The sequence below is a fragment of the Maniola jurtina genome, chromosome 20, assembly GCF_905333055.1.
Source record: "Maniola jurtina chromosome 20, ilManJurt1.1, whole genome shotgun sequence".
Taxonomy (NCBI): domain Eukaryota; kingdom Metazoa; phylum Arthropoda; class Insecta; order Lepidoptera; family Nymphalidae; genus Maniola; species Maniola jurtina.
In genome coordinates this window covers 6,921,378-6,936,200 of record NC_060048.1, presented here as the reverse complement: position 1 = coordinate 6,936,200, position 14,823 = coordinate 6,921,378, and the positions used below count along the sequence as shown (strand labels likewise).

General features: G+C 35.4%; 2 protein-coding genes across 3 annotated transcripts; both read right to left on the bottom strand.

Moving 5' to 3' along the window:
- Positions 1–1,376: 1,376 nt before the first annotated feature.
- LOC123875628 (allergen Tha p 1-like) lies at positions 1,377–4,226 on the bottom strand. 2 transcript variants are annotated; one of them, XM_045921561.1, is made up of 3 exons: positions 4,016–4,226; positions 3,043–3,233; positions 1,377–2,282 (listed from the first exon to the last, which is right to left on the bottom strand). In XM_045921561.1, the coding sequence occupies exons 2-3, from the start codon at positions 3,230–3,232 to the stop codon at positions 2,092–2,094; spliced, it is 381 nt and encodes a 126-aa protein (XP_045777517.1). In that variant the 5' UTR covers position 3,233; positions 4,016–4,226; the 3' UTR covers positions 1,377–2,091. The 2 variants fall into 2 exon arrangements, with proteins under 2 accessions (XP_045777517.1, XP_045777518.1); XM_045921562.1 differs by lacking the exon at positions 4,016–4,226 and adding an exon at positions 4,008–4,013.
- A 1,364-nt stretch (positions 4,227–5,590) lies between these two features.
- LOC123875842 lies at positions 5,591–14,299 on the bottom strand. Its single transcript, XM_045921890.1, has 4 exons — positions 14,106–14,299; positions 12,703–12,892; positions 9,157–9,353; positions 5,591–5,961 (listed from the first exon to the last, which is right to left on the bottom strand). Exons 1-4 carry the CDS (start codon positions 14,296–14,298, stop codon positions 5,771–5,773), a joined length of 771 nt encoding a protein of 256 aa, XP_045777846.1. The 5' UTR covers position 14,299; the 3' UTR covers positions 5,591–5,770.
- Between the last annotated feature and the right edge of the window lie 524 nt (positions 14,300–14,823).

Here is a 14,823-nt window from a genome sequence, read left to right as displayed (position 1 = left end):
ATTTACACTTGTACTGTTATAACTAATATAAGTATATTATCCGTGTAAGAAATAACGTCCATTTATTGCTCCGTTGCCACGTGATTGAAGAACAAACAACAAACCAAAAATACAACATACTTTCGCATTTATTTAAGTAGTGATTTTACAAATAATGTATTATTACATTAATAAAATAACATTATAATTATGTAATAATTATAATTTTTCAATGGGACGTTTTTTAGGGTTCCGTATTTCCAAAGATAAAAGGAGCTCAGGATCACTTTGTTGTTCAAGGGAACCCTTGACCTGTCAAGGGAATCAAAATCCTGTTTCTTAGAATCATGAAATTTGGCAGGTAGCTTATAGCACAAGTAAAGAGAAAAATCCGAAAACCGTGAATTTGTGGTTTACATAACAAAAAAAAGTAAAAGTTTTTATTTCTTATACGATGGAACGGCCTTGACCGGTTTATTTTTTAAATTTGCTTCGGCCGCGAGCTTTTGCCAAAGCTCCTATTTTTATTGGTGTGGTCGTGAATGTAGAATACAAATATTTCAGACCAGGAATTGTATGCTTTATTCACGACTGCCCAAAAAAGGAATATATTAAGGGAATGTGAGTTTCTTTGCTCCACCATTACTTCTAAAAATCTAAACTCTGAACCAATTTGGATGTAGAGGGTATCGTTAGAATCCTAAGTCCTTACTTACATCATCCCAAGTGACAGTGGCTATGAATTTTTTGAGAAAAATTCATTCTGCTACTCGTTAACCCCCGACCCAAAAAGTTAGTGTTATAAGTTTGACGTGTGCATTTGTGTATATGTCTGTGGCATCGTAGCTCCTAAACTAATGAACCAATTTAATTTAGTTTTTTTTTTGTTTGAAAGGTGGCTTGATCAAGAGTGTTCTTAGCTGTAATCCAAGAAAATCGGTTCAGCCGTTTGAAAGTTATCAGCTCTTTACTAGTTATTACTGTAACCTTCACTTGTCGGGGGTGTTATAAAATTTTAATTTACATTTGTTTCTAAAGTGTCATCCCCACTGACATACCAATTTATACGCGCGACAGTCGGTGAAAGCCGCGAACAGTCTGTATTTCCCGCCGGTCACGGATGATTCAATGGCTTCGGGTCTCAACTCTCAGCTGAAAATCAGTGTCCTGCATTTAATGCGTGTTCATGTATGCGAGACATTATGCTGAGCTGTACACCCATTTGGGGTGGGGTTTCACAGATGATAATGTACTTTTGTATGCTTTGTTTTTATCTGTGACACCAACAACAAATAAATGCATTTTCTTTCTTTAATTTTTTCTTTTTCGTCGGGATTCGTACGCTTGTGAAGATCCGAATTTTATTGGGTAAAGGATATTAAGAACAAAGAATAATGATCTTCTTATTGATTTATTAACATAAATGTAGCTTTTTTATTAAATTTAAATAGAGATAGGTATTAGATAGGTGTAATTTAAATTCTGGGAATTAGGATGATGTCAACCACATACATTTTCAGCCGCTCCAGCACAATCAATGCGACAAACTTTCTTATCTCTTATCGACAAAGTGTCTTGTAAAATGTGCGAGAGAGATAATATTTCGCATTGATTATGCTCAGGATACAGGGTTATTTACTTTGGCATACATAAGTATCACTCGTAACTACAATAGATGACAAATTAAAACAAGTTAAAGAAGCCCAAAAAGTAGTTAGCATGTAGTGATAATTTCATGAGATCAGGAGCTGAGAGCTATCGCCCTACGGGTTATTTCACCTGAAGTTACATGTAAGTATTGCAGTGTATTATAGTGCCCGGCAAACAACTTGGACCTGAAGCAGTGTAGTGGGAGAAACTTGACGAATCCGTGAAGCGAAAGTCGACGTATCAACCAACCGCGTGCACCGCCATTCGCCAGCCAATCGCGTCAATGCTCAAGTTGTTTGCCAGGCACTTGTTTAACTAGGAAATACGAATTATTATTCTGAATAGTACATACATTAAGTACTATAATATATTTCCAATGACAAAAAAATATCAATCCTATTATAATGGCCAAGTGCTGAAAATGCATTAGGTAAGTATAGTGTGACTCGTCAGAAATGGGTTTTATTGCTTGGCTGCCTTGAGTTCATTCTCGTACTTCTTGGTGTACTTCCTGTCAGGGTCGTACTTGGCGGTGAGCTGGTTCCAATAGGCCGATTCATGGTTGATGAGGTGAGCGATGACTGCGCGTGTTGCGTTACGCTGGACATCCGTACATTTTGCACAGTAGTTCTCTACGGCCTCTTTGATATGAGCTGTTGGCCAGAATTGTTAGTTTAATAGTCTCGTCGGGTGATGGAAGGGCTGGCTTATTTTTGCGCAACGGATCAGCCTGGCTGTCCAGTGCGGAAATGCAGCCAGTATTCTTGGCACCATTCCATTTGTACAGGAATTAGATAAGGTTAGCTTTAAGTTTTATTGTAATGTTTTCAATGAAAATAAAAGTTTAACACCTTAGTATTATATTCATATCATCATCTTCATCTTAAGTTTTATTGTAATGTTTTCAATGAAAATAAAAGTTTAACACCTTAGTATTATATTCATATCATCATCTTCATCTTAACCTATCACCGGCTCACTACTGAGAGTTGGCAACCTTTACACATCTTAGAGAACATTATGGAGACCTCACAGGTGATTTCCCAATAAATTCAATTGGTAAACAATAAAAGTTTTTAATATTCGTATGCAACGAATTGAGTTAAAGATATTAATTAGGTATACGGTTTTTTATAGAACCTACATAATAACTATTCGTAAATAAGATAAAAACAGTAATTTTATTAAAGTTGGGCTTCGTGCATAATATATACCTACAAGAAAAGTGATTTTACTTTTTGCTGTAACAATTATCAAGTAGGTGTACAACAGCAACAAAGATTAATCTTTACCACTGGGTTTTTATATATTTACATGATATAGAGATCTCTATCGAGTATTGGCCAATAGAAATGATCGGTATACCTTATGTATACGCGGGACAAATGACAACATACTTATTAAGTTACTAACATTTTAGTTCTTTGCCTTCAGGAGAACATTTTCCGTGATCGAGAATGCATTTGACATACGGCTCCAGCAACCGTCGATTCGCAAGTATTTCCTTGATATCTATGCCATCGAATTTGTCCGTGTAATGCTCAGCCGGCTTGGCCACAACAAAGGAGATGAGACATAAGCATACCAAAATTATAAGCTTCATTCTGAAAACATTAACATTTTGGTATTAACAAGATTTTTTCTCTCGTGTGGACAGTAAATAAGACCAACGTGTCGATTTTAAAGAGATTAAAAATAAAGATGAGGCTATCCAACATCTGTCTTTGGTGATCACATGCTCGGAAGCATGGATGGCGAGTTACATTGCTTGGAAAAACTCAGCATGGAGAAAATCATGGTCATTGCCAAGATCACAGGAAAGAGAATCGTGGACTTAGTTTGATACATTGATCTACCAGATAAGATAAGCGGTTGACACACTTTTCTGTTGTGCCTTCCAACCTGTGCACTATTGTAAATCTCGAGAGAACAGATTCTGAGAGCTCAGGAACTGACTCGAGAAGAGGTCTCACTCTTAATTTTTAAATTTGTAAGATAGAGAAAGAAACTTTTTAAACACTTTTACAGAACACTTCACTTTTCTCTACAAAACTTTCTTACTGTGTTTATTTTTAAAGAAAACCCGCGATTCCTTTCAATAGTGATTTTATTAAATCACTTATGAAGAGACGGGTATTTTAATCCAATAGGTAAGGGTGGTAATGGGTAATCTTTTATTCTATTTTAATCCAATGGGTAGGCAATGGTATAGCAACAACACTGTACCGAAACACTTGGCAAAGGCTCGATCACTTTATATTAAGTTCAACACTGGAAAGATCCAGCCTTGGAATCGATTAAGTTTTGGACCTCAATGAACCTACTAAAAATATTGACCACTCTACAAGAAACATTGTAACAAAATATTATTATATCACCTACTCACTTTATTGTATTTATAATTAAAACACGTAGATATAATGTTATATACTTTCACGCACCAACTATGAATGTCAAAATAACAAGGGCTGGTAGTATTTATACAGGCTTTGCAATTTCTGTTCCTTGTTTCCTTGTGAAGTGTTAAACTTGTTTATCTTTTCCGCGAATCTATATAGTTAAAAATATTAAAAAGTAGTCTGTACATAATAAATATTCTACAAAAACAAGTCAAAATTATATGAATAGGCTTTGTTTGGGCATTTATATCATTAATTTTTTTACCTACATACATATTTATTTTAAAACGAAAAATTTAATACTAATTTGTCCCTGTTCAACTAAGCGTATAAAGCTTGTGCTAGGAAATTTTTAATTAGTTTTAACTAACTTCCTCTAAAATTATGAGAAGGTACTTATAAAAAGAGCTGAACTCAGCATCTCAATTCTAAACGCATCATTTAACAGCTATAAGTATGACGGTCGGAATCACATCTGATGCATCTGATTTACGGGCTCTCTCACAGTAGGTATATTTTTGCACAGTTCTCCACAAACAAAAAGTCGAGACATCAAACTCACTGGCAGGCTTAAAGTAGCCCTATTTTTCTTAGATTTTACGTAATAGCCTAATACATACTTCACCATAGCCTAATATTTGACATAACATAAAAAATAAAAATAAAAAAAATAAAAAAATTACGTCGATTCAGGATCAAAGCGAAAGTTTTCCCTAAGGTTTCCTCACTCTAGTTTACTCTGGTGTTTGGCTTTAATTAATTAGCGCGAGAATTCCATAGATTCAGCACAAAATAATATGACAATTACAGTTTTAGTGCTAGGGACTGACTGACTGACTGACTGTGTAAGGATCAACTATTTAAACAAGATATCGTATAATTTTCACAATTACACCTACTGAAAAAAGTAGCGGGCAGACGCATGTCAATAAAAAGGACGAAATGGAACTTCATGTGTGGAATAATAGGCCGGTATTTTTATTTTTATCCTAGTTTATAGGTGAGTGCAGCGTGTTTATTAAATGGCAGAGGTCTCCAAGTTAAGGCCCACGAGCCAACACTAGCAAGTAAGCTACATGCCCAATATCCGGCCCGGGTTTGGAGACCCCTGACCTGATTCATGGTATTGCCAACGTGACCAACCTTCAATCTCCTCGGACATCGCCACAGTCCAACCAGTTTGTACCTATATTATAAAATAATGATGGGCCAAAGTAACGGGGTCAATGATATATAATTATAAAAAAACATACGCACCGTCTCCTTTTTTGAAGTCGGTTAATATAAACAAAGCTATTTTACTCATATTTCATTTTAGCGGTCTAAGTTAATTTATATTCGTTTGAATAAATAAAATAAAACAATACAAATTTCAACAAAATTCTTTATTAATATTAATACTTTCACTGGTACAATTTAATTTTAGTTAATAAATAAAACATTTTCAAACAAATTTTACAATAAATAAATGACTATATTATTATCGTTATAATATGTATTTTAAAAGCTTTTACTAAATATCGGTTCCTAAAATGTTAAATTCAAAAAGTAGCTGGACTTTTGCCTGTTGTTTTTCAAGTTATTCAGCACTTTATGAGCACACTATAATGAATTTAAATAATACATATTATGTAACACTGTTTGGAGCTTGTACCCTATATCATTATAAGTGCTCATTATAATATTAGATACTAGTCAGTTTTAAATAGTCCAAAAGATAAGCTACGATAAGATAAGATTTTCTAGGCCGCAACTTCTTTAAGTTCCTTCTCGTAGATATTGACGTATTTGCGTTCGGGGTCGTATTTGGCACAGAGCTGATCCCAGTACTCCTTCTCCTTGTTGATGAGATGAGCGATCACTTTCTTCGTACCCTTTTTCTGGGCGTCTGTGCAGTTCTTGCAGTTGTTTTCCAGAGCTTCTTTGATGTGCACTGAAATAAAAAAAAAGGTTAAAAAAAAACTAAAATCCAGCTCTCTTAAAAAAACATACTTTGTAAGCCTCGATAGCTCAACGGTTGAGGAGCGGACTGAATTCCGAAAGGTCGGCAGTTCAAACCCCACCCGTTGCACTATTGTTCATGTCATATTTTTTATCATATCAACTTTGTAATGACGTTACAGTGTTTCTTTATCTTCATTTCGACCTTTGGGACTTTAGACCGCTAAATCCAATGATCCCTTATTTATAAAAATCTAACACACTATACTAAAATATATAAATATTGTATAAATAAAGTAAAATACATATTTTTGCTATTTTTAACACGTTTTTTCGTGACTGCGATCCGCGACCATGGGTGGAAGGTGAATTAATCTGCAATTTTATGTGACGGTATGCAATGTAATAAACTAGATCATGCACGCGATTTCGTCCGCGTAGATGTAGGTTTTCAAAAATCCCGTGAGAACTCTTTGATTTTTTGGAATAAAAAGAGCCCCATCTTATGCCACATCATCACTTTCCATCAGATATGATTGCGGTCAAGCGCTTGCCTATAATGAATAAAAAAAAAATATGCCCATCTCCAGAATGCAAACTAACTATCTCTGTAGCACGTAAATGGTGCCAACAACTTTGTCCATGTTCATTTAGACAGTTTTCTAAAATCCCGTCGAAACTGTTTAATTTTCTAGAACCTAGTCCCATTAAATTAAAGAGTAAGCGAAAACTACCCTATATACTTTCCCTCTCACACACAAAAAGATTTCAACGCAAGCACGGCTCTTCGAATTTGCTATTTATTACTATAAATTAATAAACATAATAATACTAAGCCAATACATAAGCATAAAACTCAATTTTTTTAGCTGAATTACGAAATCTTAAGCCCTCAGCCAAAATTTAAAAAATCCAAACTTTTAAGTAAGTACCTATAGAAATCAAATCTGGGATCGCGGGACGTCATTATTAATTTTCCTTTCGTAAAATATGTTATTAGCAAGTTCAGTATAATAATATTGTATCTACCTCAGCGTCATTGATCATGATTCATGATTATGAATCATATAAGAGCAAGATCTTAAATCAACCTTCATCTGATATTTTCTGAGTAAAAACACCCGAGTGTTTATTTTGCATGCACTTCTTTGTGTAGTCAACACAAATAATAAAATCATTTCCAAGTAAAATCGTTCGCCATAATAGTGGATTTATATCTTTGCAACTACCTATTAAATCTTGATACCTACTTATTATTTTATCATAGTTAGCTACTTGCCATACAATTTCCGTGAGCCGTGATAGCCTAGTGACTAAGACGTCCGCCTCCTATTTGGGAAGTCAGGGGTTCGATTCCGGGCACGCACCTCTTAGAACTTTTTGGAAGTATGTGTGTTTTAAGTGCAATTAAATATCACTTGCTTTAAGAGGGCTCTCTCCGTCACTCGTTTCATACAATCATAGTTCCAATTTCATTTGAATATTAAGCAACCAAAGTCCATGAAATTTTGCAGACATATTCTAGAAACTAATACCTATGTCTGTGGTTTTCCAGATTTCTGTTAAAATATTCGGTTTCAAAGTTACGCGGTCTTAAAAATTTACATACAATCTTTGAGCCCCTGTAATTTTAAAACTACATATTTTTAGAAAAATCTAAAACACCACAGACACAGATATTAGTTTCTAGAATATGTCTGCAAAATTTCATGGACTTTGGTTGTTTAATATTCAAATGAAATTGGAACTACGATTGTATGAAACGAGTGATGGAGAGAGCCCTGTTAACGTGAAGAAAAACATCGTGAGGAAACCGGCATGCCTGAGAGTTCTTCATAATGTTCTCATAGTTGTGTGAAATCTACCAATCCGCACTTGGCAAGCGAGGTGGATTGTGGCCTCAATGTGACTTGTGCTCAGTAGTGGGCTGGCGATGGGTTGATCATCATGATCATTTTATTAAACTAGCTTACCCACGCTCCGGTCTTGCTGAGGTAGAGTTTCAGAAAATCCATTCTTAGTGGGGGATTAATATCTACATACGTCATATGTAAAACCTACTTTAACAGGGCTCTCTTCGTCACTCGTTTCATACAATCGTAGTTCCAATTTCATTCGAATATTAAGCAACCAAAGTCCATGAAATTTTGCAGACATATTCTAGAAACTAATATGTGTGTCTGTGGTGTTTTAGATTTTTCTAAAAAAATGTAGTTTCAAAATTACAGGGGCTCAAAAATTTGTATGAAAATTTTTAAGACCGCGTAACTTTGAAACCGAATATTTTAACAGAAATCTGGAAAACCACAGACATAGATATTAGTTTCTAGAATATGTCTGCAAAATTTCATGAACTTTGGTTGCTTAATATTCAAATTAAATTGGAACTACGATTGTATGAAACGAGTGACGAAGAGAGCCCTCTTAATCATCATTCAATCATCTCAACCCACCCCCAGGCGCCAGGTCTTCTCTCTGAATGAAAAAAGGTTTAGAGCACAATGCATCACGCTGGCCAAGTGCGGATTAGCACACTTTATACACCTTTGGAAATACTTCTTATGGAAAATAATTATCTACACTAGCAAAGTCTCAATAATAGTTATGGCCATATAATTTGAATACGTGATCTCTAATTATTATTATTTAATTAATATAACTAGCAATTTTTTTTCAAACAAATTTTTATGAAAACAATCTTGCTATAATGTGCATCCATAAAAATAAATAAATATTTTTAATTTAATATTGTAAAGATCAATTTTTATTGTATACGTATCGTAAAGAAAAAATCGGGACAGCAGGAGTTGGCCTTGACTTAAATGTTTTTTCATCTCTACTTGTTGCGGTTCATGAGATACAGATAGACGGACAGCGGAGACAGTAATAGGGTCCCGTAACCCGTTGGCTACCTTCGGAAACGGAACCCTAAAAATAGAAATCTGGTGGGAGGCTACGGCCGTGGCTAGTTCCCACCTTACTGGCAAAGCCCTGCCGCCAAGCGATTTAGCATTCCGGTACGATGGCGTGTAGAAACCAAAAGTATGAGTTTAATGAAAACTGCCATACCCCTTCCAGGTTAGCCCGCTTCCATCTTAGAAGGCATCATCACTTACCACCAGGTGAGATTGCAGTCAAGGGCAAATTTGTATCTGAATAAAAAATATATTGGCAAGAAACTACTTACATTTCAGCTCCTTCCCTTCGGGAGAGCATTTGCCTTCCTCCAGTATGCATTTGAGGTACGGAATAAGCAGACGACGGTTGGCCAGGATTTCGTCCAAGTCGATGTTGTCATACTTATCAGTATACTTCTCGGGCCTGGCGAAGCATACAGCCACTAAGGCGAACAGGCAAACGATGGTCTTCATATTAGGAGCTTTACTGAATAGTTTTATTCTTTTTTTTTCTAAAACAATAGGTACCTATTAGCATTGTTTACCATGCCTTATTCCCCTTTCCCCTCCAACTAAGCGTTAGTAAGGGGTATGGGTTTAATAAAAGATCCATCCATTCATGATTTCCAAGTTAGCCCACTTCCATCTTAGACTGCATCATCACTTACCACCAGGTGAGATCGCAGTCAAGGGCTAACTTGTTTCCAGTAATTCAAGTTGACAGAGGTTTTAGCACTTGCGGCCTATGGTAAAAAGAAATCCTTATAGTGTGGCTAAGTCCGTCTGTCCGTCCGTCCAGTTTTCAGTAACTACTTATGCTCTCGACTTATTTAGAATAGTTTAAAGTAATGTTTGCCCAACCTTATTACAAATGAAATGTTGGTGCAATGATAATTTCAGTAAAACAAAATAAAATTATTCAAAGAATTTAAAATCACTTACGGCAAAATTTTGATAATCGTAAAATATTTTTTATGGATGAGCTATAAAATAATTGCATTTCAAAAGCAAAATTTTGCGCGAAAAGCTGGCTCATTTTTAGCGCAAAGGATCAGCCTGGCTGTCCAGCGCAGGAGTGCAACTTTAGTATTCTTGACACCATTCCACGCGGGCATGATTTGTACAGTAAGGCTAGTATTAAATTTTATTTTAATTTTTTAGATTAAAATAAGAAACTATAACGTCTACATAATCTCATGAGATTTTCAGGATGTGAAGCTTTAAAAAAGTAAAAAGCTAGCAAAGTTTATTTTTCTGTTTATTATTAAATAGAAGAGTAAAAATCAACATTGAAGTGGAATCTCTGACTTCACACAAATATTATTATAAATGCGAAAGGGTGTTAATTGTTATAATTATTATAAATCCCGGGGATGGTCACAGGCTACTTTTATCCCTCAAAGAGTTCCTTAGGCATTTTTAAAAGCTCATCAGTTTAACTAATTTTGACAATTGATACAGAGGTAGCTTACATTCTGGATTCTGCTTTTTAAGCAGAAAATCTAAGAGGTCCCACGGGATAATCGATGAACCTAAATCCACGCGGACGAAGTCGCAGACATTCGCTAGCTTTTTTATAAACCACTAAAACTTAGGAAACATATACATAGGAAACATATGAAACGCCCTTCCGGCGTAAGTTTTCCCTTCCACTTATAATATGGGTACCTTCAAGTCAAGAGTGAATAGGCAACTTCTAGGCAAGCGCGCTCCATCTTAGGCTGCATCATCACTTGCTAGCAGGTCTGATTGCAGCCAAGCGCTAGTCTATACAATTTAAAAAAAAAAAAACAATTTCTTTTTATCTCGTCAAAAGCTTACCTGTTATTAGATGTTTAACCACGGATTAAACCTTATTTACTGCTAACATGTCATTACCGATGTGTCTTTATATACTTATTCATTGAGGACAATATTAAGACAAAGTACTTGCATTTATTTACCTAATACTTTCCGTGACGTTGACACGAGCATCTAACATAACCACCATAATGCAGCGAGAGCCAAGGTTTTGACCTCTTCTAGGTATTGTTATCCTGATCCATGATAATTCATACATGCAGCATTATTTAATCAAATTCCTTCAATAAAAGCTTAAATATATTTATCTTTATCTTTCGGGTTGTCTGTCCGCCCCGCTTCACTCCTGTGAACTTTTTGAAAATCGGTGATGAGGTAGAATTTCCAAAAATCCTTAAACGCGTACTTTTTTCTTCATTTTCGCCCAAAAGCCCAAATTATAATTTTTATAGTATAATTTCAAAAATGCCGGGTAAAAAATTTCATCCCATATAATGTATCCCCTTGGGAATGCAATTTCTATAAATCCTGAAACATATATCTACTTCTTTATCTTTATCCAAAAGCCTGACTACCAATTTTCGTTGCTGATAGATATAAGGTGAAAAACGATGGACTTTCATACAAACTTTCATCCCTTATTTAAATCTAAAAAAAAACCTTTCTCGGTGAGTCTTTACGTCATAAAACGAACCAAGTTTATAACTTGAAACCCCAATCAATCAATCAATCCAGACAAGTCTTTTTGTAAGTATGTGTATACTTCGTTCTAACGTTCAGCTCGGCTTGTGGCTATGTCGGATTCCCTCCTATAAGTTTCTACCAGTTTGCCAGGTCCATTGCTTATTGCATCCTCAATTCGAAGACCGTTAGCACGTGCATATGCGATGTCAATCCACCGTTAACATAAAGTTATTATTATACTACCTAGTTAGTAATCATATACTCGTACCTACGTTTGGTCAACAAGCCTTTCCACGGCTAAACCGCCGATTAACATAATTATTATGTACAAATCTAAAATTCAATCATTTCAATTATGGATTTGTACATAATAATAAATAATAGTATGTCAATATTTATTTTACTTTACACGAAGAAGTAATATTTAATTACCATGAAAATATTCTCTCTAATGAGAATTCGAGTAGTATTTCAAAATATGAAAAAGGAGAAAATTTTCAGTTCTCAAAGTATATACCAATTATTATTATACCAAGCGACAGAAACACGTAAAATCAAAGAAAAATAGGGCTACTAAGAATAATTGTAGAAAAAAATAAAGGTTGCCTATTTTTCCCCTATTTTTTTTATTTCATAACTAATTAACTAATATACTAAGTTGTATTGCTAACTAAACAGATATGTTTTAAATAAGGAGATAACTAAGCATTTATTACTACTCTTAGATTTTGCGAAGTTAGTACATACTCTATTTACAATTCTAGACTGAAGAAAATCAACAATAGATATTATTTCATCTAACAGTTACTCGTAGTTTCTCTTGAAGTAACTTGTTAACAGTGATATATTTACTTAACTTTAGCTTGGATACTTAGAATAAAAACCGCTTAGATATTTTCTACAGGGATGGCGCAACTTAAAATAAAAGTAATAAAGAATAAATTAAAAAAAAAATGGAAATAATAATTTATTTCAAATAATATACTTAACGTTATTTTATCGTATAATATAATACTATCGAGCTTAAAAATATCATAATTAGATATAATATAGCAACGATCTATATGACAAAGGTACTTCTGATTTTTGTTTTAAATTATGTTTTATTTACAAAAATATTAATTATGTAGTGTTTAGATTATTATTTATTTGAAATGAAACGATTTCTTGGTGTTTGACATGAGCAAAAATTTAATTATCTACATTCTAGATTATTCTAGAAGTTAATTTCTAAACGTTTACCTACTCAGTACAAGTGACTTGCCACCACGGCTAACTTCTACAAATACGGACTTAGCCTGAATAGCCTGAATAGTCGGGGTTCTACTTTATTTTAGGAATGTTGTGTATATTAACCCTTGATTTCTCTCAGTTCGTTCTCATATTTGTGAGTGTATTTGTGATCTGGGTCGTATTTGGCGACGAGCTTGTCCCAGTAAGCCGGTTCTTTGTTGATGAGATGGGCGATCACAAGACGCGTCCAATCGAATTGGACTTTTGTGCATTTCTTGCAGTAGGTTTCTAGAGCCTCCTTAATGTTTGCTGAAAACAAAAAAAAAAAATTTTTTTCTCTTTCGTCTGGTTTTACAAAGATTAGCCAATGTCAAGTTTGTAGTTATTTGTAACAAGTTAGTTAAACTATACAAGTATGGACGCCGTCTGTGCCGGCGCTCGCCGACATACGCACGGCACCCCCTTAGAGCGCTTTCCAGTCAGTTTTAACAAAAAAAAACACTCCAAAAAGGCAGAGCACGCCCGCCAGCTAACACCAACACAGACGAAGTCCAAACAAAAAATTTAGTTTATTAGAAACAGGAAAAACCGGTCAAGTGCGAGTTGGACTCGAACACGAAGGGTTCCGTACCATCGTAGAAGAAACTTTTTATAAAAAAATAATAATCTTCATGACAAATATTTTGAAATTTTTTTCCGTGACTTCTCTTCTTATTACGGTTTACGAGATACAGCCCCCGACAGACAGACATTTGGACGGATGGATGGACGGAAAGCGGAGGCTTAGTGATAGGGTCCCGTTGGCACCCTTCGGGTACGGAACTCTAAATAACTGGCCTTTCTACAGACCGAACCGATGCAGCGTCGGTGGTAGTTACATGAGGAAAGTCCCATTAGCAGGCCTATGCCCACAAATTGGTTTAGTGCCGTTAATGAAAATGATGAAATTAAAGTAAATGGGGTAATATGGGGTCATTCAAGGGGCGGACTAACAAATTCCTGAAAGGCCGGCAACGCATTGATGGTTCCTCTGGTGCAGTAAATGTTCATGGGCGGCGGTAATCACTTAATCAGCCTGCTCGTTTGATCGCTATTTTTATTTGTAAAAATTGTTTTATGTAGGACAACTAGTGATAAACCCCCATTACAAGTGTAAATTAAAAATTTATAACACCCCCGACAAGTGAAGGTCACAGTAACTAGAAAAGAGCTGATAACTTTCAAACGGCTGAACCGATTTTCTTGGATTATAGCTAAGAACACTCTCGATCAAGCCACCTTTCAAACGAAAAGAACTAAATTAAAATCGGTTCATTAATTTAGGAGCTACGATGCCATAGACAGATACACAGATACACATGTCAACCTTATAACACCCCTCTTTTTGGGTCGGGGGTTAAAAGCTAGACATAGGGTTGGGCACGAATCCAGAAGAGGCGGGTTCGAATCCTGCCGGTTTCGTAAATTTTAATATGCAAGTATTTAAAAATTATTTAGTGTTAAAAAAAAATTGTTTGCATACATTTAAGTTCACGTCCTTCCGCCGTACACTTGGCCTTTTCTTCAAGGACGCAAGTGAGGTAGGCAATAAGCAGCCGCCGGTTTGCGAGGATCTCCTGAACGTCCGCGTTGTCGAAACGATCAGTGTATGTATCTTCGCCAGCAGATGCAAAGGCTGCTACCACCAAAACGCATAAAACTGTGACGAGCTTCATTCTGGAAATTAAAATACAATAGAATAGATTTTTATTCAAATAAACTTTTTACAAGTGCTTTTGAATCGTCAAAATAATCTACCACTGGTTCGGAATACCGTTCCTACCGAGAAGAACAGTGGTTATCACACTGTACCCTAATCATAATATCCTAATCCTATTCCTAATACTATTAATATTCTAAATGTGAAAGTGTGGATGTTTGTTACTCAATCACGCAAAAACTACTGAACGGATTTCACTGAAATTTGAAATGGAGATAGATTATACCCTGGATTAACACATAGACTACTTTTTATCCCGAAAAAACAAAGAGTTCCCGCGGGATTTTGAAAAACCTAAATCCACGCGGACGAAGTCACGGGCATCAGCTAGTGAAACAAAATGCTTGGACCCATAAAGGAAGCTTCAGCAAAACTCTGTGCGTCATATTCACCACTAGCTGATGCCTGCGACTTCGACCGCGTGGATTTAGGTCTTAAAAATCCTGTAGGAACTCTTTTGATTTTCTGGGATAAAAAGTAG

Excerpts from the sequence above, each read along its gene's own strand:
- LOC123875628 (XM_045921561.1), bottom strand. The coding sequence starts at position 3,232 with ATGAAGCTTATAATTTTGGTATGCTTATGTCTCATCTCCTTTGTTGTG. Across the intron at positions 2,283-3,042 it reads TGAAGGCAAAGAACTAAAAT|CTCATATCAAAGAGGCCGTA; the intron begins GTTAGTAACTTA and ends TCTGGCCAACAG.
- LOC123875842 (XM_045921890.1), bottom strand. The coding sequence starts at position 14,298 with ATGAAGCTCGTCACAGTTTTATGCGTTTTGGTGGTAGCAGCCTTTGCA. Across the intron at positions 12,893-14,105 it reads GGAAGGACGTGAACTTAAAT|CAAACATTAAGGAGGCTCTA; the intron begins GTATGCAAACAA and ends TTTTGTTTTCAG. Across the intron at positions 5,962-9,156 it reads CGAAGGGAAGGAGCTGAAAT|TGCACATCAAAGAAGCTCTG; the intron begins GTAAGTAGTTTC and ends TTTTTATTTCAG.